This window comes from Hemicordylus capensis, chromosome 3 (assembly GCF_027244095.1).
Source record: "Hemicordylus capensis ecotype Gifberg chromosome 3, rHemCap1.1.pri, whole genome shotgun sequence".
Classification (NCBI taxonomy): domain Eukaryota; kingdom Metazoa; phylum Chordata; class Lepidosauria; order Squamata; family Cordylidae; genus Hemicordylus; species Hemicordylus capensis.
The window spans coordinates 65,059,298-65,080,830 of record NC_069659.1 but is presented as its reverse complement, the minus strand read 5'-3'; the positions used below and the strand labels follow the sequence as shown (position 1 = coordinate 65,080,830).

Sequence of the window (21,533 nt, the reverse complement as noted above, 5' to 3'; positions counted from 1 at the left end):
TACTAGTGTGCTCTTAATACATGCATCATGTGAAAAGACATTCTTTTACTTCTATCTGAAGGTTTTATTTCAATGTAAAGAGACTATTTCCCAAATTAATAGAAAAACATGCTCTAGCGGTTTAGTAAAAATTCACACTGGACAGCTACACAAGACTGGAGCTAGGTTCCTTGGGAAGTTGAGATGTGAAGAATTGATCTGGGCTTTTTACTTTTGATTCTCTTGTTCCTTGGCTTTCAGGTCTTGGTTGTACCTGTCAGAAGAAAATAAATAATTACTTCTACCATCCAGGCTACCCTTCCTCAGGAGGACACAGGAGCTACAAGCCTGTAATTTAAGTGTTTGTTTAAGATGACCTAACTTTCATGAAGATGTACTGAATACAGGTGAGAATAACTATGCTGATAAGCAGAAAGGAGAATGGCGAGATTGCAGAGAACTTCTACTTTTGCCATCATAATCCATGTCTGTCTTTTGCTATGAAAGCATACAGCCTTGATGTCTTCCTATAAATGAGGATGTTCAGATACAAATTTTTAAACTGCAGTTAAGATAGTTGCAGCATTAGTGTTGTTATCAGTTGATGAAAGCTTTAGATTAGAACTGTAATATTCTCAGTTGGAATAGTATGCTTTGGACTTGACTGTCCAAGGAAATACAGATGTGACCTAAATGGACTTTTAGTTGGGTTGCAGATGCAAACAAACAGGTAAAGAAATAAAAGGTCAAGTAGTCACGTAAGATATTGGTGGGATGATCACAGGAACATAGGAAGCTGCCATATACCGAGTCAGACCATTGGTCCATCTAGTTCAGTATTGTCTACACAGACTGGCAGCGGCTTCTCCAAGGTTGCAGGCAGGAATCTCTCTCAGCCCTCTCTTGGAGATGCCAGGGAGGGAACTTGTAACCTAGATGCTCTTCCCAGAGTGGCTCCATCCCCTAAGGGGAATATCTTACAGTGTTCACACATCAGGTCTCCCATTCATATGCACCAGGGTGGACCCTGCTTAGCTAAAGGGACACGTCATGCTTGCTACCACAAGACCAGCTCTCCGCCCACTGAGCACATCTGCCTTTCCAGACAGCTGAATTAAAGCTCCTTCAGAGCTTTATCTTAATATTGTATTCAGTGGGGAGAGAAGCATATGAAGACTATATTTAGTACAGCAACTGGAGGAGAAGAATATTGCAGACCAACCCCAAATCTTCCACATCTACACTACAACAGTTCTGGCAGGAGGGCCAGTCTTTCTTTTCCTTGTTAAGCTGTGTTTGTGCTGTGTACCTGCATGACCTTACAGAACAGCTGCTGCTCCTGCTCAAGCTGGACAGCAGCCAGAAAGCCACCAACATTCAACACAAGCAGGCAAGGCTCAGATTTCCTAAGGGTTTGTAACCATCCCACGATAATTGCTAATGGATGTTTGAGTTTAACTCTGATCCAGTCAATACATGCTAGTGCAGGGGAAAAGATGAGACAGAAAAGTTTAGGGGCCGGGCAGGTATATCCAGTGGGATTTTGAGGTTTGAACAGTAGAATATAAACTCAGGTAAAATGTGTGTGTGTGTGTTTTGGGGTTTTTTTGAAAGCACACACTGTATCAGGCAGCCTTAAGAATACTGACAAGCAAACATGATAGCTTGGACCAGGGCACAAGTGATACAGCACAAAGGGATGGGGCAACTGCCAGGGGAGCAAAGATGCCAACCTTATTTCAGCTTCTGTGCCTTGAATAGCACGACAGGAAGAAATTCAAAAAGTGAAGCTTTCCCCCCAGATCCTTTCTGCATAACATGGCATCTTCTGAATTTTTTAATGTAGTGCTAAAGCACAGGAGCCGTGCCAAGAAAGATGGCTACCCTAGTGAAAAGACAAAAGGGCCAGTCTTTGGAATAAGTCAAAACTGCTTGTAATACCTACCTCCAGATACGGTACAGCTGAGAACCACCAGCACAGCCAACAAAGAAGTTAACAGTGAACAGACCCCAGTTTTTAGGAATAATAACTAGAGAGTATCTTGACCAGATAAGGCCTGTTGGATTAGAGAGAGAGATTTAACACTACAAATCAGTATCTGATTAAGAACCACAAATCTTATCTAAACAAGCCACAGGACCTCATGCTTGTACTTGCAGTTCTGCTCTGAAAGTGCACATGTGGCTATTGATGACCCCATTATCAATTATTCCATATTTTCCCCCTGCTGAGTTTACAAAATGGAAGATGGCAACACTGAACTAGCATCACAGTCCAAAGTGCATTACATGGAAGCAAGTCCTAATAGAACCATTGGGATTTCTCACCATGTAAATGTTGTGATGAGCAAATTGGATCTATAAAAGCAAGCAGGTTTCTCTATAGCCTGAATGGGTAGGGAAAGAGCTCCATGTTCTTAAGGGCAATGGCAACCTGCAGCGAACATGCCATCTGTGACAGGGCTTTGATTCAGTGCAAGCTCAACAAGATCACCCTGGAGGTATCTGATGTCTAGGATTCTCATCCTACAAATTTGGGCTATCCGTGCAATTAGTGCCACAAAATTTAGCAAAACTGCTGGAGTGTTGTACTCCCAGCCCAAGAAAATCTCTCAAAGACTAAAACATTATAGCAGTAAATGAAAACCATGTAGGTATTGTGCAGTATAGCATCACCATACAGCAGACTACAAAATATTTCAAGATCTAGCAACTAGCTTATATGTATATAAACATAGCTCTTTTTAGCAATAACACTTAGGCAATCAGTTTGTTTTACACTTTCTGGCAACATTTTATATTTATCAGCTGAAAAGTAGTTTCTTAAATATCCCCTCATCCTCAATCATATGTCCATTTTTATGATTTTCTGTTGAAGGCAGGCAATCTAAGATGAAAGTTTAAAATTCAAATCCATTTGGGTGTTTAAGAACACATTTAAAAAACATCTGGTGTGTTTAAACGGATCTTAAATGCTCATCACAAGCTAATGAGCTAAAACATGAGGACATGCATACCTGTAGCCGTTAGCACCGCCGACTGTGATGTGCTGAGTTTTTCTGCTGGCCTGGTCATATCAGCCATTCCAGCACATACCAGGCCCTGTAAAGGGAAGGCATAGTCCCCGTTAATTTTTTTAAAAAATGATAGCAATTTCTTCATGGTTCAGTTATCCTCTTTCACTGTTTGAGCTCATGTACTGTAACTTTATACAATCCAGATACCTATAAAGGCAGTTGTGGACATATTACATGCTCCAGTGAATTTTGAGAGAAAAGGGTTGTGAGAAAGGAAGGAGAATGGAAGGGTAGGTAAAGTCTAACAGCAGGCTGAGCCACTTAACACTAATCCTTAAACTGCTACAGTGTGCGTAGTGGCTTGTACAATTGCAGCTGAAACAGCAAGAAGACGCTGCTGCTTTCCAAGTACTTCTAAAGCTCAGCATGAGTGTGAAGAGGAGGCAAGCTTCTCTGTGCTAAGCTTGCCAGATTAAAAAAAAATGCCACTGATGAGTATTTGTGGGTCCCTGGTATTAGCAACTTTCTAACAATTATGGATAGATGCAGAAGAGTTGCTTATTGTTCTCTGCCTGTAAGTGTAACACTGCTCTACCTGTAATGACTGACAAGGTGCAAAGAGATTTTCTCTAGAATCTAGAGGAAGAGGCAACCAGTCATATGACAGATCCCAGAGAAGCCTCACACCTAGCTAAAGGATCTATTTAGTTTAGGCAAGACACAGATTCTAAAAAGTTTGATATTTGCAAGGTAATATTTCCCAGTTGGTAATAGCAAGACTTGGCACAAGTATAGTCTATTGGAAGCTTTAAAAGGGAACCTTTTTCATGTCTGAGTTTTAACTCTAAAGCCTATGTTTTAAATTCATCTAACCAATATTAGTGGCACACACATACATGAAATGTCCAAAACTATTACTTCAAGCATAGGCGCTATGTCTCAAAGAAGACTAAGGCGGCCAGATAGGACTGCCTGGTATGAGAGACTATTTTGGGGTTCTGCCTGGCGGCAGATGTTTTGAGGCATTTTTACTTTTTCTTTAAAGAAAAAGTATATCTCCTGTCTGCAGCATGCTTGCCATGGCTGTGGCTTTGTCTAAGCAGGTTCCCTCCTTTCCCCAACTTCCTTAGTGTCCACATTCAAAGGGAAGCTGGAGTGGAGGTTACACTTCTGCAGCGCTGGAGAGCTCACATTGTCTGCTGGCTGCTGTTCCCAGAAGCAGGAGCAGATGTTTCTGGAGAGGGTGAACACTGCTTTCTAGGAAGACTACTGGCTGCCATGCTGCCCTTCAACACTCCAGCTTAGAGTCACTGCAGCAGCTACTGCCAGGGAGATGGGGCCTGTGGCTGCAGAAGGTGCAGAAGAGGGCAACCAAGATGATCAGGGGCCTAGAGCACCTTTCTTATGAGGCAAAGCTACAACACCTGGGGCTTTTTAGTTTAGAAAAAAGACAACTGCGGGGAGACACGATAGAGGTCTATAAAATCATGCATGATATGGAGAAAGTGGATAAAGAGAAATTCTTCTCCCTCTCACATATCACTAGAACCAGGGGTCATCCCATGAAATTGATTGCCAGGAAATTTAGGACCAGCAAATGGAAGTACTTTCCCCACACAACGCATAATCAACTTGTGGAATTCTGTACCACAGGATGTGGTGACAGCCAACAACCTGGATGGCTTTAAGAGGGGTTTGGATAACTTGCATGCCCTCAGCTCCTGCCTGCAGTCTTCAAGTGGCATCTGGTGGGCCACTGTGCAAAACAGGATGCTGGACTAGATGGGCCTTGGGCCTGATCCAGCAGGGCTGTTCTTATCTTCCTATGCCCATGTGGATTTTTTCTCACCCACCGACATCAGCATGCAGTGCAAGGACTGACTGACTGATTAGTGAAGATATTAATGACACATGCATTGTTTCCACAAAGCTGTCATACACAGCAGCTTGACATTACTGATCAGGGAGTAGATGCCACTTCAACATGGTTATGACAGGACACTTGTTCAGCTTAGCTCAATCTCCATATCATCCTTACAATATTCTAGTTCTGCTTTCAGGCCAACCATATTTGGGCAGCATAAAGCAGCTGACTATACAAAAGGTTGTTCATCAGTGCAAGCCATTCCAGTCACTATATTATACTGATAAATATCATCAGTAACATAGCCCAGTTATATGTTTTAGTGAACCACTAGAGAGTTACATGCATTTTGTACTGGCCCAACAGGTCAACTTACCCATTTCATAACAGGTGCCCAGAAAAATACTGTTTTGGGACCTGTAAGAGAAAACGTATTAGTGTATGAAGCTACAGAACTGTAAAAATTAAGGAATTACAAGTATGAAAAACTAAATCAGGCAATAAGGTATGTTTAAGTCGCTCTAAGTACCATGTAATATAACAACTTGCATAAAACCACTGAATTATTGAGTTGTCAAGACAGCCGATAGCCTTGCTGCACTACCAGAAACCCTGGGGGTGGGTAAAGTTATGCTTTGCTCATTAGTTACAGCACAGGTCATGTGTTGTTCCTCATGGGGTACAGAAGGAAATGCAAACACACACGTGTAGCATCTCCTGCCCTGACACGGTTGCAATCTTCCTTCACTGTAAACAGCTGGTGTGAACTAAACCTAGCTATCTTTTTACCATGAGCACCATGGGCTCCTATCACAGGTGGAGGGGTGGTGGTGGAAGAGACCATCCCTGGCACATGTTATAGGGCAGTCTAGAAGAGAATGCTATAGCTGTTTTTCCAGTGCTACAAACCAATTTTTGTAGTTACGTGAGACCAGTTATTCCTTATCTACAATAATAATTCTCAGTGTTTTCATGATGCTGCTCTTAAGTGCTCAATTTATTTCATATGGAAGGCTGACCTTTAAATAGATATTAAGGTCACTGGTTTCTGGTGTTCAGCCTGTTTAAACTGCTCTCATACTTTCATTTTAGCATTGCCTGGAGAACATGGCTATTAAATGTTTTCAAACTGCAGATGAAGCATCAAAATCAAACTGGATATATGCTTATTAAGCACAGTGATACAAGTGCTTACAGGTGTAACTAAAGGAAACCCAGAATACAATATTGGTTTCTATTGCAGTGAGTTAATTTCTATAATCTCCAAAGCCATTCCTTTTCAGAGAATCAAAAATGCTTTGCAATAAATTGACCTTTTAATGGATGGTCAGGTTCTATAGAAGCTGGTGCTGTCTAGCAGTAAAGTGCCATTGATATGTCCAGGATAGTACATACAAAAGCCAAAGGCATGTGCGACTATAGCCAACCAGTCTCTGGCTATGTTTTGCAAGCTGCAGAGTGCCAAATACATTTGTAACACAACAACCTAGATTACAGATTGCTTCAAGGACAGCCAGTATGGTATAGTGGTCAGAGTGCTGGACTAGGACCAGGGAGGCCTGAGTTCAAATCCCCATTCAGCCACGATACTTGCTGGGTGACGCTGGGCCAGTTGCTTCTCAGCCTAACCTACTTCACAGGCTTGTTGTGAGGAGAAACTTAAGTATGTAGTACACTGCTCTGGGCCCCTTGGAGGGAGACTGGGATATAAAATGTATAAATAATAGTAATAATAAATATACCTAAAGCCATAACCACTCCCTCTAGTGGACTGTGTTATATTGCATGGTGAAAGGAGACTTGCTTACCGTAGTAGGGATGTGCCCGAACCGGTTCGGATCAGAGCCGGTCCGGCGGCTCGGCATGGAGGGGGGTTGTAGCTTTAAGGGCGGGGGGGGTACTTAACCCCCCCACACTGCTCTTCCCCCTCCAGCGCTGTGGTTTTTGTAAAAGTTTCTGGGGCAGCAGCGTTCCTCCCTGCTGCCCCTGCCCCCGTCGTTAGCCTGCCAGAGCTTAAGTACGTTACACGCATGCACCCGTTCCGGCGTGCGTGCGCACTTGCTGCCGCCGCACGCTCGCTCCATATATGTCACAGGTCGATGTGTTATGTCTACGGAGCGCGCGCGCGCCAGAACGGGTGTATGCGTGTAACGTACTTAAGCTCTGGCAGGCTAATGACGGGGGCAGGGGCGGCAGGGAGGAACGCTGCCGCTCCAGAAACATTTACAAAAACCACAGCGCCGGAGGGGAAAGAGCGGCGGGGGGTGTAAGTACTACCCCCCGCCCTTAAAGCTACAACCCCCCCGTGCCAAACCGGACCGGTTCGGAGCCATGCACATCCCTACTGCTTAGTCCTTTTAAAGACTGGTTCTTGCTCCTTTCCCCACATTTTAGTGAGAGGCAGTGAAGCATGGTGGGCATGATTAGCGCACCAATAGCATTCATTTGGAGTAGAACCTGGAAGAGACAAAAATATGTGCAGGGTGGTGGTGGAGTAAGAGGAATGATTGCACTTTTCTAATACCTGAAGGAATGTAGCCCAGAAGAGGGGGAAAGACTGGTTCCCTGCTGCCCCAAGGGCAGGGCTACCTTTAACTAAGCAAGTGGTGGAGAGATCAGATTAACATTAGGAGAGACTTAATAGCAAGAGCAGTTCAGCAATGGTACCAGTTACCAAGGGAGAATGGGCACTCTCTAGCTGGCGGTCTTCAAGTAGAGGCTGAAGAGGAAGCTCTGGATTTCTTGCATCCAGCAGGGGGCTGAGATAGTTGGCCTACAACTGTATAATTCTTCATCAGATACCATTAATGTCAATATTGTAACTTGCAACACATGCTTGCTCTTGCATATTTGCTGAATCCCCTAAGCCATGGGTTCTCAAGCTTTGATACTGTGATCCCATAAAGTAAAGTTACATGACATACCCCTTTCCCAAAGTTTAAGGCTAATGGCTGACATCCTGACTAATGATATGTAGACTAGAAACCTATTGCTGACGGAGACATATTTCCACTCTAGCACAGAGCTTCCAGAGCGCAGGCAAGCTCTAAAAAGTATTTGTGTTCTTGCACAAGAGCAGAAGAGTACTCACACTTAGGAAGCATGACAGACCAGCATGGGAAAAACAGGTTGCTCACCTGTAACCAGGTGAGCAACCTGTTTATCTGGGTCGTGATCCGTTGATACCATTAGAGTGGGAGACAAGTTAGCTCCATAAGGAGGAGGGAGCAGTAGATTTATTGTAATACTCTTTTAAAGACAGCAGACCGCAGGTCTATGGCGTAGTGTTTGACAAATGGTTGTTCCGAAGACCAAGTAGCAGCCTTACAAATATCCTGAAAAGATATGCCAGCCAAGTGTGTGGCTGACGCTCCATAGGCCCTTGTAGAGTATGCTTTGATAGTCTTTGGGGGCTGCATCTGTTGTAGAGAGTATGCCAGACGGATGGTCTCCATTAGCCAATGTGACAGTCTCTGTCTAGATAACGTCTGTCCTTTATTCTCTCCCTTGTAGGAGATGAACAGCCTCTTAGATGCCCGAAATTGTTTGGTCCTAGAAAGGTAATAAAGAAGTGCCCTGCGAACATCTAAAGAATGTAGAGCTTTTTCCAGCGGTGTAGTGGGAGATTTAAAGAAGGTGGGCAACACCACATCCTGGTTGATGTGGAAGTCCCATACGATTTTTGGTAAGAAGGAGATATCCGGTTGCAGGAGTACTTTGTCGGGGTAGAAACGTCCGTAGGGGACATCCATCTGGAGAGCCGTAAGCTCACTCACCCTGCGCGCAGTTGTGATAGCCACCAAGAAGGCAGTTTTCAACGATATCAGTTTCAGAGATGCAGAGTGCATGGGTTCAAAGGGAGGCTCAGTCAGAGCAGATAGGACTAGCGAGATACTCCACTGTTCTAGCGGTTTGTGGATAGGCGGGCACAGGTTAGCGAGGCCCTTCAGGAAACTTCTGCAGGAGGGGTGGGAGAAGACTGTCTTGCCATCCCAACCCGGATGCCTGGACGACAGGGCCACCAATGGAAGTCATATGCCACTCCTGGCGAAGCCGCACCTGGTAAAGCTGTTTCTTTCTATGGTGACACGGCATGGCTGAACCCACAAGTGTGCCAAGGAGTAGGATTGGCAAACTGAGTAGAAATTAGAAGCCCAGGAACTGGGGTTGACACGGGAGCCCCGCTATCATCCAAGTGCGGAAACCCATGGAAAGCTGAGGGGGTAGCTGTTGTCGAATCAAGCATCTTTAGAAGAGGATCTAAAGGAATAGGTTCCCCATCTGAGAGATCATCTTGTTCCAGAGAGAAGGTCATCGGGACCCGGAATCGAGAAGTCACTGTGGTTATGTTAGCGGGTGTGTTCAACGTCGATAACTGGTCCCCATCCCTCGACATCGATGGAGATCGGATCAGAGTCATTGCAGGCCCCAGATCTCGGGCTGACGGGATTTTAGGCATCGAAGTCGACGCAACATTCCTTGCTGCCTCCGTCGATGGGTCTCTCGGCATCGAAGGCAAAGCTTCCGTCGGTATCGATGCCGATGGGTCCGACGTCTTTGGCGTTGATGTTCCATCTGGTTTTGTTGTCGACATCGATGGAGCAGTCTCTTTCGGTATCAACATCAATGCCGAGGAATGCGGTGTCGAGGGTTGCGTTGGAGCTGATTTCTTTGATGCTTGACATGCTGTCGATGCCGAATGAACATCAACCTCCTGAGCCGAGCTCGGTGAAAGCGTCGAGCTGGAGGTTAACAATTTCTTCATTTGTTTGGCGCGTTTTTTGGTGGGTGCCATTTTGTCACCCGGCCTTTTCAAGGACTTAGGGGTTTTACCGGTGGGCATAGACATTTTAGACTGGGCCGAGCCCAGGGCCCTCAAGCCTTGCGGAGACTTAGCCGATGTAGAGGGAGCGGACAATGCGTCATCGTACAGAGCTGCTCTTAAATGTAGCTCCCTATTCCTCCTCGTCTGCTTAGAGAAAGATTGGCAGATTTTGCAGGTCGAGGTTAAGTGGGCCTCCTCCAAACATATCAGGCACAAACTGTGGCCATCCTGAGAGGGCAATTTCGCTTTACACTTAGTGCAGTGCTTGAATGTCTTTTTCCCCTTAGGTGTGTCCATCATACTCACTCCTTTAAACAGTCTGCGGTCAAATAGCCTAAAATCTGTCCACTCCTTTGACGATTGAAAACGGCACACAACAGCAGGTCCAGAAAACAGTCCGAGGCCAATCCAATAATCAAGCAGTCCAAATCAGAAGTCCAAATAGACGAGTCAGAAACGGTCCGTGGTCAAAATCAGTAGTAGAATTATAGCGAAATAGCAAGGAACCAATACTAAGGAGCCGCAGAAATCATGAGTGATCACCACGGCGGTTGAAAAGGAACTGAAGTGCCTGCGCTTCCTCCCACCTTAAATAGCCACGTGGTCATGTGGGGCGGGGCACAGGCGCTGAAGAGGAGCTGTAGAATTTGATACCGAGAGGCTTCCACGCAGGCAGTGGCGTATCGGGGGGAAACGGCGCCCAGGGAGCCCCCCCCCGCCGCCCCCTCGGCCCCCACATACCTGGTGGCGGCATGGCGCCCCCCAGGAGATCGCCGGCGGTGGCGGCGATTCGGCGGCGGGCGTGCGGCGGCAATTTGGCGTTGGCGGGCCAGGCGGCGTTGGCGGTGGGTTGCCCGCGGCGTTGTCGATGTCCCGTACTAGTAGCGGGCCGAGCGGCAGCGCGGCGGATCGCCCGCTGAGGACTATTGCAGAGCGGCGCCGAGCCTGCCTTCTGCCGGGCCAGAAGGCAGGCTTGGCACCGCTCTGCAATAGTCCTCGGCAGGTGATCCGCCGCGCCGCCGCTCGGCCCGCTACTAGTACGGGACATCGCCAACGCCGCGGGCGACCCGCTGCCAACGCCGCCTGGCCCGCCACAGCCAGATCGCCGTCGCACGCACGCCGCCACACTCGGTGGGCGATCCAGGGGGGTGGGAAGCCACTTTTTGCCACCCCACACATGACCTGCCGGGGTGGCGCCGGGGGCACGTGCCCCCCCTGCCCCCCCATCGTTACGCCTCTGCACGCAGGTGCAGAACCCACTCTAATGGTATCAACGGATCACGACCCAGATCTAGTGTTTAATGGATGTTAGGAACCCATACTTTGTTAGGATGTCAGCCATTGATTTGATTAAGTAGAGATAAATAAAGCATATTTACCTTTTAAATGAAGATGAGTTTGCTTGTTCCTACTTAGTTTATGTCTGAGACTGCCAATCTAATTTCGGGCTACAAGTTATTTTCACTAGGTATTTGCTAGTTATAGCAGCAACTGCTAAAAACTGATTCACAAAGTAGGAATGAAGCAAAGGGAGTTGGTATTTTCATGGCTCTCACTTAATTATTTGTACTCAGCTTGCACAGTAACGTAAAGGAAAGAGCTTCTGCAACTTCTTTGGAACACAGAAAGCTGCCTTCTACCAAGTCAGACCATTGATCCATCTTGCTCAGTATTGCCTACACAGACTGACAGCGGCTTCTCCAACATTTTATTGTTTATGCAGTCAGCCAGACTATATGCTGCCCTTCCTATAGTGGCACAGTGCATAATGTGCAAAACAGGCATAATGAAGAACAGGCATAATGTGATCACCCCAGAGATCAATCTGTCTACCATTTTGAATTGAAGTTTCTAACTATGTACAATATCAGCTTTACATAGAGCACATTGCTGTAGTCCAACCTGGAGGTTACCAATTACTGTACCTCTCTTTTCAGGTAATTTGCCTCAAGGTCTGAGCAGAGTTGTTGAATCAACTGCAGTTGGTAAAAAGCACTCCTGGTTACAGCCTAAACATGAGGCACCAGAGTGAGATCTATGTCCAAGAGCACTCCCAAGCTACAAATCTGTTCTTTCGGGGGTGGGGTGGGGGAGAATAATGTTACCTCATCCAGAACAGGAAGTTCTATACCGTCTTGCAGATTATGCCCCCCAACAATGAGCACCTCCATCTTGCTTGGATTCAGCTTCAGAAGATTGCATTCAGGAGTCTCTCAGCCCTATCTTGGAGATGTCAGGGAGGGAACTTGGAACCTTCTGCATGCAAGCATGCAGGTACTCTTCCCAGAATAGCCCCATCCGCTCAGGGGAATATCTTCCACTGCTCACACGTGTAGTCTCTAATTCAAATACAATTCAGGGTAGACCCTGTTTAGCAAAGGGGACAATTCATGCTTGCTACCACAAGACCAGCTCTCTGCATGGGGAGGCGGACAGGAGCTATAAACCACCTGGATCCTCTGGTGCTCACACAAAGCCAAGGGTAGCACAGCAATGACACTTCTTTGGCCATTCACTAGATGAACTCTAGTGAGTGTCTCTCGAGAGGAAGCTCTCCCCTGGCTTGTTAGCCAAAGAACAGCCACTGCTATACCTGCCCTTAGTTTTGTGAGCAGTGTAGGATCCAAATATTATCGGCTTTTGTCTCCATCTGCCCCCATCATCCCTGACTATCTCTGCACCTTGGACAGGTGGGGTAAAGTCCCTGCCCTCCTCCCTTCCAAGTTGTCTGGGATGCTTTTAAGTGGTTTGGGATCTGCCCCCCACCCCAGGGATCCCTAACCCCCAGTTTGAGAACCCCTCTTAAGAAGTATGTTTATCTTTTCATGAAAATGCTAGATATGCTTAAACTACAAAGGGCAAGTGCTTATAGATTAAGTATTTTTCACACTTGTACGTGGGGGAGTGGAAAAAGAACTCTATAGAGCCATTTCAGCATCCTCTTCACATAGGCAATATCTACAGTACAAATGGATCATGCTCATAATGTAAACAGCCCCAAAATATGGTTCATTAAAAAGCTCTCGAAGTGAAAGGAGCTGAGGCACAAAGGTATCAGGAAGTTGGGGTAGATATTGCTTGCTGTATTCAATGATGTGATGTAAGGTAAGAACAGCTGGCTGACATGCTACACAATGTGGTGGAATGTAATGTTTGTGCAGTTGCACAAGCACAAAAATGGCACAAATAGAACCTATTTCATATATATAGTAGCTGCACTTTCGTGCAACTTCATTTGCATGTTGAACAGTATGTCAGCCATGTATCTTTAATTGCTAAGCACCAGTTTTTCAAGAATGAATCAATGCAAGTAAAAAACTAATCTGCAGGTTACGTAGGTAATTTATGTGCTATTTTAGGATGAGAACCTCACTCATCCTAAATATACTTAAAAGTCAGTGCAAGTTACACATTTCTTGCAAGGAGGTGGCTTGATTATTCATGATGCTTTTCATGAATTCTAAAAAGCTGTCTATTCAGAGTAGCTACAGAAAGAACAAATAGGACACAGCAAGTCATGTCTTTCTGCTGCCAACACTGCTGCATAGCAGCAATCACACAAAGGGGATTTGTGGTTCCTGGCCTCCTTATGTGTAAAACTATTCTAGTTCTTATTCCAGTAGTTTCTTGCTCTACTGGAATAAGAACTAGAGTTGCAAATTACACAGAGTGCTTCACAAACCAGAAGTAAAGGTAAGATGACTGTGATACTGAAACTTGTGTTCTAGGGGAAATGTCACTTATCAAATTAGGTCATCAAACTGACCTGTACCAAGGGCAGAAAGCCAACATGTGTATTTTACATGGCATGGATTTCGAAAGCATGCCTCAACAACAGGGAATGCTTCTTGGAACTGACCTTTTCAGAGATGCACACAATTATTATTGCATAATTCAGTTTCTAGAAAAACAAGGATATATTGCACAAAATGGGAAGGAAGGAACATTTGGCATTCATTTGGTCTCTTATCTTCTCTCCATTCTTTGAAGTCCTGCTCAACATTTTCATAAAATTTGTTAGCATATATATTACACTTCACATTTAGGAATTCTCAGAATAGCCTGGTAAGTAAAGTCAGTATTATATCTATATTAGTGACCTTCAATATAGTATCCCTATTGAAGCTGAGCAAGTACAGTCATCCCTTGCCTACTGTGAGGGTTCAGTTCCAGGAAAACCTTGCAATTGGTGAATTTGTGGTTGGCAAGGCATTAAAACCAACGGGAAACAGGGAGCTAGGGGAATCACAGTCGTGAAAAGACAGCAAAATACAGTTAAAAATCATCCATGAGCCCCCCGGCAACCCAAATTACCAAAAAATTGCGGCTGGCGAGACCCGCCACAATTTCCCAGTCATGGATACTTAAAACCATGATTGGGAAACCCATGGATGGGGAGGGATGACTGTAATTTGCCGAAGGTCACCTAAAGAATCATGCAGAGGCAAGCTGAGAATGGGTACCTCCTGGTCTGAATTGGACACAAGTCATGGGACACAGTACTTCTCCATAATTCCACAACTATGGAAACTCAAATTTAGAATCTCAACTTCCATTTTAGACATGACAAGTTTTGAATCAGATGTCTATTTCTTGTGTAAGGCCGTTTGATTAAAAATACATCTATTTACCATCAGGTCAGAGATTTCAAGTAGATCACACTTTCAGTTTCTCAGTATTATCTATGTAGCAGGCATAATACTTTGCCAGATTTAATAAACTTTCCCATAAAGTGAGATTCTTCAGAGTCTTGAAATAGAAAGTAGCATAAAACAGATGCAATAAGATTTGCTGTGCTGAGACTGAACACGCACAATTAAGCAAGGCAAGTCCTAAAGTACAGTTAATATTTGATTTTGCAATAGCTACCAGCTCACATTCTGACAATTTCTCAATCCAAACACCATAACCTAATTTGCATCCAATAAACTGGGAAAGGTAAAAGTAATTTGATTATTTACTTTGGCTTTTCTCCTTTTATACAGCCAGCTACAAAAAAATTTAGAAGCTGCAGGCGAGATACTGAAGTTGTGGAAGTCAGTTTCAGATAAAGAAAGATAAACAGTAGCTTGTTTTAGAATGGATTATACTTGAAGATTAGATTATTAACAGTCCTCCCTTTTCCTCAGTGAGTAAGTGCAAGGGAGATTATTGTTCACAAACTCTGTCCAGTAAAAGTGTTAGCAAGAGAATGTAGCTAACCACCTCTAACTTCTAGACCATTTTGAAACAAAAAATGACAATGTACAGTTTTGTAGCTGGTGTTTTGTAACTGATAGATATCAAGTAAAACCATAAATGTTTGGGACTGTTAGGAAAGAAAAGCTAAAGGCACATTCCACTACAAAGTTCTCCTTCAAAAACTGTAATTGCATAAGATATGCTCCTAACAAAATGTTGTACTAAGAAGCAGAGATGAGGGCTAGAAGAAGAAGAGACATTATTTCTAGACAACCACAGCTGGTCACTCAGCAGGATGACAGGAAGCAGAACTTTACCTACCTGCCTTTCAGGGTCCCGACAATAATAATGCTGCTGAGGGACAGGCATAAGGGACATATTTAGATTTAAGTGAGCCCTGGACAAAACCCAGCAGTGGGCACATTCTGAATAAGAAAGACGTTCTAAAGAGCTGGTGCAGCCTAAGGAGTATTCCTTCACAAGAATGCTATTTTAGAAGGAACCATTAGTTGCAAATTTTACCTAGGCTACCCAGGAAACCCTGCCTGTATCCTCTAGGCCAGTGATTTCCAACCTTTTAAAACAAGTGTACTCCTGCTGCAAACCTTCAGCTTGGGTACCCGATAGGTAGTGTGTGTGGTAGTGTGTAACTTACATTCAAACAAAGTTACTCAACAGCACTCCCACTGACACTGAAGTAAACTTCTCCCAATAATTTCAATAAGACTACTTATGAGTAACTTAATCTGGATGTGAGCTAGTGACTGGAGTAAAGGTAAAGTGTGCCGGAAAGTCGATTTCGACTCCTGGCACCCACAGAGCCCTGTGGTTTTCTTTGGCAGAATGCAGGAGAGGTTTACCATTGCCTCCTCCCATGCAGTATGAGAGATGCAGTATGAGATGCTGCCTTTCAGCATCTTCCTACATCAATGCTGCTCAATATAGTACCAGCAGGGATTTGAACTGGCAACCTTCTGCTTGTTAGTCAAGCATTTCCCCACTGTGTCACTTAAGGTGACAGTGACTGGAGTATCCAGTCTCAAAACACAAATCGACAAATCAGAGTGTTACAATTAAAGATACAGGATACTACAACCACTGGTTCACAACTACACTAAGATATTCATAAGGAATATCACTGAAATTAATGGGAGACGTTTACTTGTCCCATTAATTTCAGTGGGAATATTCAGTGCTAATTTTCTGAAGCCTGTCAGTCAGGCTGAGGGGAAAGGTATGCTGAGCTTCAGCACACAGTCAAGCAATCAGGAGCAGAGGTTCTACAACAGAACACAACCGAGGGCAGAGATCCTCAGAGGGGGAACAGATGGTGTGGCTGCAGTGTGGGGAAGCAGGTGGACTCTGCATGCCCCTGGGAGCCCTTCAAGTACCACAGGAGTACTAGTACCCCTTGTTGGAAACCCTTGCTCTAGGCTAATCAGCTGCAGAGGGTGGCTGTCCTGTATTTCTAATAGTTGTGTAGCAGAAGGAATTGTGGGCAGTGTCATGTGTCTCACTTCTTTGCATCTAGTTCACTTGAATATGCTTTCTCCCCATCACTAGTGATAAAGAGGTTCTGTCTTTCCCAAAGCACCTTTGTCAGTAACAAGGACAAACAAAAAACTTTGCCTTCTATACAGCCTTTGTTATCGCCTATATCATAAACCAGAGGAGGAAGCAGCATATCAAAGCTGTGTGACCACCCTTGGGTCATTTAAGCCAGGGCTCTTAAATTCAGTTTTAAAAAGTTACAGAAACATTTGAACAGGAATAATCCAATGGGTTTACTACCCTCCACTTTACACTTTCTCAAAGGCTCCTCTCTTCATGTTGTAGGAGGAAAGATCAGCTCCTCACAAGAGTTCTCAAGGAGATATCTAACATTTTACACTCTTTCTGGCATTAACCGACACCGACCAGGAACCTTAGAGTAAGTAGGGTGGGTGGTGTGGGAGGGAAGAGGGTGCCCAGTTGCAAGAGAGATGTGCAGCTTTTTCACTACACAAGTGATGCGGCAGAATAAACGGCACTTGCTGAAGTGTCCTCTATTGGGCATCAAAAGGTGCAGCAGACCTTGACATGTGAACAGCATCCGGGGACCAAACGATCACACTTCGTACATATCTGCACACCTGTCCACAGGTTACCCCCAGTCAGCCAGCGACCTTTCCTTCCCATACCTGCCGGGTGATTGTACAAAGGGCGCAGCCGGGGCGGCAGCATGAGCTCGATGCGATCTAGAAGACGATGGTAGGAGGCGCGGAACCCTGCGACGGCCGCCATCCTGTGCGCGGTGACAGTGGTGGTGATGGCTGAGAGTCACAGCGTCCCTCGGCGACCCGCCGTCCTTCTGCTTTTGAGTCTGAGGAGAGTAAAATGCACCACCCGCCCCCTTCGCGCGGGCATACGAGGAGGTGGTAGGACGAGCCCGCTTTGCTCTTCCCGATTTGCTCGTTGAAGGAGAAAGGGGCGGGGCTGGACAGCTGACTTTCGCGCTATTGGCTGCTCCTACTACCGGCATATCGTCTGGCGTTGATGACATTGTTACGGGCCATTTTCTCGTCCATTTTTTATAACGATCATGTCATCAGGCGATAATAGATGGCGACATCAGTATTTATGTTGCGGGAACTGGCTCCCAAAACAAACATGTCCGCTTCAGTCTCTCCCCGGCCTCCCCCCCCCCCGGAAGTCTACGATGAAAGCTGTATCTGTTTTAAGACGCTTTGCTGGGCCGTGATTGCTTCTGCGCTGCGGTTGCCTTTTTCCTCATTCACGTTTCTGCAACACTTTTGAATACTCAACATTTGGAAGCATGAGCGGGCGAACTGCCAGATTCAAAGATGGCGGCCAAATGGCTTTCCCTGTTTGGGTCAGAAGACAGAGCCGAAAACGACCGCTGTCCAGCAACTGCGTCTCTAGGGCCATTTTCGTGACCCTGAAGGTGGGACGAGATCGGCCGGCGGAGGTCTCGCGATACGCTACAGCTCGTGGTTGAGCTGCTCCGTAGAGGTGGGTGGAGTGATGGGGAGGAGGAGGAGCCTCTGCCGCTGTGGCCGGAGGAGGGGTGATATTGGTCGGTGGTGGTTGCGCGCGCGCAAAGCGCGCACGCGGGTCTCCATGGTGAAGGCGGGGGAGGGGGTGGCCCCAGCAAGTGGCAGCGACTGATGTCGCTGGTGGCGGCGGCGGCCGGGAGTCGGATCCTCCTTGTCAGCGCGCGGTGCCATGTCCCGGGGCTGCTGCACCCACCTCCTGTGGGATGTGAGGAAGCGGAGCTTGGGGCTGGAGGAGCCCGGCCTGCTGAGGAGACGATACCTAGGTGAGGAAGGGAAGGGCGGGGTCTGAAACGCTGGGGAAACGGCGGCGGCGGCGGCTGTGTGCTACCCCTCCCCCCACGCCCCTCTCCTCTCAGCGCTCCGAGGCTTGAGACGGTCCTGACAGCCCCACAGAGGAGAGGGCGGAGCGGAGGGGCTCGTCTTTTGGCCGCGAGTCCCTTCTCAGGACGGCGCGGCGGGGCTGGAGGCGGCCGTTTAGCTGCTACGGCGGTCGGGTGTCCTTGCTGCCTGGAAGCATCGAGCCCCTGCAGCAAATTCCCACCGGAGAAGGGAGGGTTAGCTCAGTTCGGGGATGGGGACAAGGAACGAGATGTCCGAGGAAGACAGGCGTGTTTTCTCACCTGCTGTTTCCTTTTGCTGCTTTACTCCCTTCGTCAGTCTCTTTCTCTCTCTCTCTCTGCCTCCCGCCCCCCGCCGTCGTAGCCACGGCAAAGTGTTGCACTTGGGCCACGGGACAGTTTGGGGAGAGCTGCGTTCAGCTGAGTCAAGGGTAGTTGTGTTTTGAGTTTTGAAGAGGCCTGTGCAAGAGATCGCGAAGGGGAATCAGGGCAGGGCTTATTCGCGTCTCTGTATGCCAGTGCCATGAGCTTAACAACAGGCTCAGGATGTACTTAACTCTTGTGGGCATTTAACTCGAACGTCATTAGACTGTGGCTCTCATAGACTTTAGGGGTTTCCCTCCCCCTCTTCCCTCCCCCTCTTCCCTCTAATGAGGAATGTAGTACAAATAGCTTTTGAAATAATGATCCTTGGAAAGTACACACACACACTCAAACTCTTTATGTCTGCAGTATTCTCTTGTCTTGAAAACTGAAAGTAAATTAAATGTTTTGTTTTGTTTTCTGTTAGAAATTTTATTTCAGTAATTTGTTCGATGCTTTTAGAAAAGGCCACAGTGCAACTTGCCAAGATTTACTTGCTTGTATTGGATTTTTTTTGCTACATGAGCCTAAATGTTATTTGGAGCATGTTAATGACCTATGTAGATGTGCAGCCAGATGATTCCTCTTGAATATGTTATAAACCGCCCAGAGACGTAAGTTTTTGGCGGTATAAAAATATGTTGTTTAATAATAATAACAACTTGTTAGGTGTATTTGTGGATGGGAATGGTCATAGCAAACAAACTGCTCTTTGCAGTACCTCTGCTGTGGACTAGAGCCTATTTCATCAGATGAAGTGGGTTTTAGTCTGTGAAAGTTTATACTTAGTTAAATTTGTTCATCCTTAAGGTATCACAAGACTCTTTGTTTTTTATTCAGCAGATTAATACAGCTGCCTCTTAGGAAATTGTTTCAATCACTGTGTTTGAATATGTTAAAATGCACCCTGTATTGTCTTGTTTACATTTCAAAGGAATTGACCTTTCCCCTAAAAGACATAAAATCCTAGAGATGAGTATTGACAGGGCTAGATCAGTGTCCTACCAGTCTAAGTTGATATGTTCAGCTAAAATGTCTGAGGATCTTTGAAGTAACACTTGGAAATTACTGTGGAGAAGTTTCTTTGGGAGAAGAGGTGATGGATATTAGGTCCCCCCACTTTTAAAGGCAAGAGTGGGTGGTAACCCTGTCATGAGCTTGGCAAATGCAAATGAATGAGCTATAATGTACTTTTTGATAAATCAGCTGAAATAAACATACTTTTGAAATGTTTAATTGTGTATCATTACTTCCATCAAGGAATACTGACAGGCATCCAGGTTAGCATTGCGCTCGTGCAACAATAGAAAAGTTGGTGCACTTAAGTTTGTGGAGCTGAGTGAAGTTGCAGTGCTCCACAGCATTGTAAAACCCCTAGTGGAAGACACTCTTTGGGACACATGCAAGGTTGTCTAAAGCAGGGATTCTCAACGTCAGGTCCCTAGATGTTTTTGGATTTCAGCTCCCATAATCCCCAGTTCTAGTGGCCTTTGGTTAGGGATTATGGGAGTTGAAGTCCAATAACATCTGGAGACCCAGTGTTGAGAACCCCTGGTCTAAAGCACTGTGCAACATGTCAACATCTTCTGCTAGTTTGAGTATTAGTCTGGAACAGACATCCTTCCTTTGCTATTGTGTTATGTCTTTGAACTAGTACAACTGTATTACGTTAACACAACATTAGTCTGGATGTAGGCCACTGTGTGTAGTTAATACAAGTGGCCGATGTGATGTAAAACATTTGAAATTAGAAACCGAAATCATGTCTATATTCAGTATGTTCAGAATAATTAATTATGTTAGTTTACCAACATTTTAGACTAGAATTACCTGTTTTGTTCAGATTTTCCATTTGTCCCTCATTTAAATTTCTGACAAACCTAAATTAATAGTAGGATAATATTATGAAAATCATTGCTATTATATGTTTAGGATTGTTAGAAAATGTTCCACTCCTCCTCTGAGCAATGAGAAGTTTTAGGGCAATGTTACAAGCTCAGTTACTTTGTGAGAGCTTGTGGTGTTTTTGTAATAATTGTTTGTTTAAACATGTGCAGGTAGAGAAGGTAGCAAGAAAGCAGGTGCACAAACAGGTTGTCACAGAGTAACACTAACTCCTAAGAAGTTAGATGGATCCTTCTACTATCTAACTCCAAAAAATTAGAACTGCATTATGTTTCTGTGACCAAACTCAAGCTGCCCACTTAGCTGCTCTGGCATTCACATTGAGACAAAGCTGGTCTTGGATCCCCCTCACAGGTAGGCATGACTTGCTTTCTGTATACTTTGGATAGTTTTGAATTGAGACTTAAATTCCACTATGAATCTGAAGTCCAAATCACTTTAAGATTGTTTTTTTCTTGGATTCTGAAGGTTGTGCACAATATTATATTAAAAAGATTGGCCATAAAATAAGAGGAATTAAAAGTGTACACTATTAAGGAATGATCCTAGTTAGCTCTACCTATTTGTTGTGTTATCATACAACTCATTTCATGGAGCTAAAGCATTAGTTGAACTAATGGCTGAGGGCAATTAATTTCATTATTAATATTATAGTATTTGTTTCAAGTTACTCTGATGCAGTTTGAAAAAGTTTTTAGGTCCTGAGAAAGTTTATAGGTCGTGTGAGAATTTTTTGCTGAACATTGCGTTTCCTTTAGGATGATACAACTGTTCATTCAGCACACTTGGGATTCAGACTAGACCCACTCTTTGAATATACTCTTACTAGTCTCTCATCTGGAAACTAACTGGTATTAGTATATTTGTTTGAACATAGTATTGTTGTATGCCATATACAAAGTACATAATTTGGGAACATAGGAAGCTGCCATATACTGAGTCAGACCACAGGTCCATCTAGCTCTTGTCTACACATCTAGCTATTGTCTACACAGACTGGCAGCA

General features: G+C 45.1%; 2 protein-coding genes across 7 annotated transcripts in view; one reads left to right on the top strand and one right to left on the bottom strand.

The window, feature by feature from the left end:
• Positions 1-40: 40 nt before the first annotated feature.
• Positions 41-17,541, bottom strand: MPC2 (mitochondrial pyruvate carrier 2). Its single transcript, XM_053312641.1, has 5 exons — positions 17,047-17,541; positions 5,237-5,277; positions 2,997-3,081; positions 1,925-2,036; positions 41-253 (listed from the first exon to the last, which is right to left on the bottom strand). The coding sequence occupies exons 1-5, from the start codon at positions 17,147-17,149 to the stop codon at positions 208-210; spliced, it is 387 nt and encodes a 128-aa protein (XP_053168616.1). The 5' UTR covers positions 17,150-17,541; the 3' UTR covers positions 41-207.
• A 375-nt stretch (positions 17,542-17,916) lies between these two features.
• DCAF6 (DDB1 and CUL4 associated factor 6) overlaps positions 17,917-21,533 on the top strand; it is a 90,252-nt gene continuing 86,635 nt past the window's right edge. For 3 of the 6 annotated variants that reach the window (XM_053312637.1, XM_053312635.1, XM_053312636.1), the window contains exon 1: positions 17,919-18,185. In XM_053312637.1, coding sequence (XP_053168612.1) covers positions 18,092-18,185 — 94 coding nt within the window. In that variant the 5' untranslated portion in view covers positions 17,919-18,091. Of the gene's footprint in view, positions 18,186-21,533 lie in introns of all 6 variants that reach the window. The other 3 variants (XR_008320276.1, XM_053312634.1, XM_053312640.1) reach the window with 3 other exon arrangements.

Excerpts from the sequence above, each read along its gene's own strand:
- MPC2 (XM_053312641.1), bottom strand. The coding sequence starts at position 17,149 with ATGGCGGCCGTCGCAGGGTTCCGCGCCTCCTACCATCGTCTTCTAGAT. Across the intron at positions 5,278-17,046 it reads TTTGTACAATCACCCGGCAG|GTCCCAAAACAGTATTTTTC; the intron begins GTATGGGAAGGA and ends TTTCTCTTACAG. Across the intron at positions 2,037-2,996 it reads GGCGGTGCTAACGGCTACAG|GCCTTATCTGGTCAAGATAC; the intron begins GTATGCATGTCC and ends CTAATCCAACAG.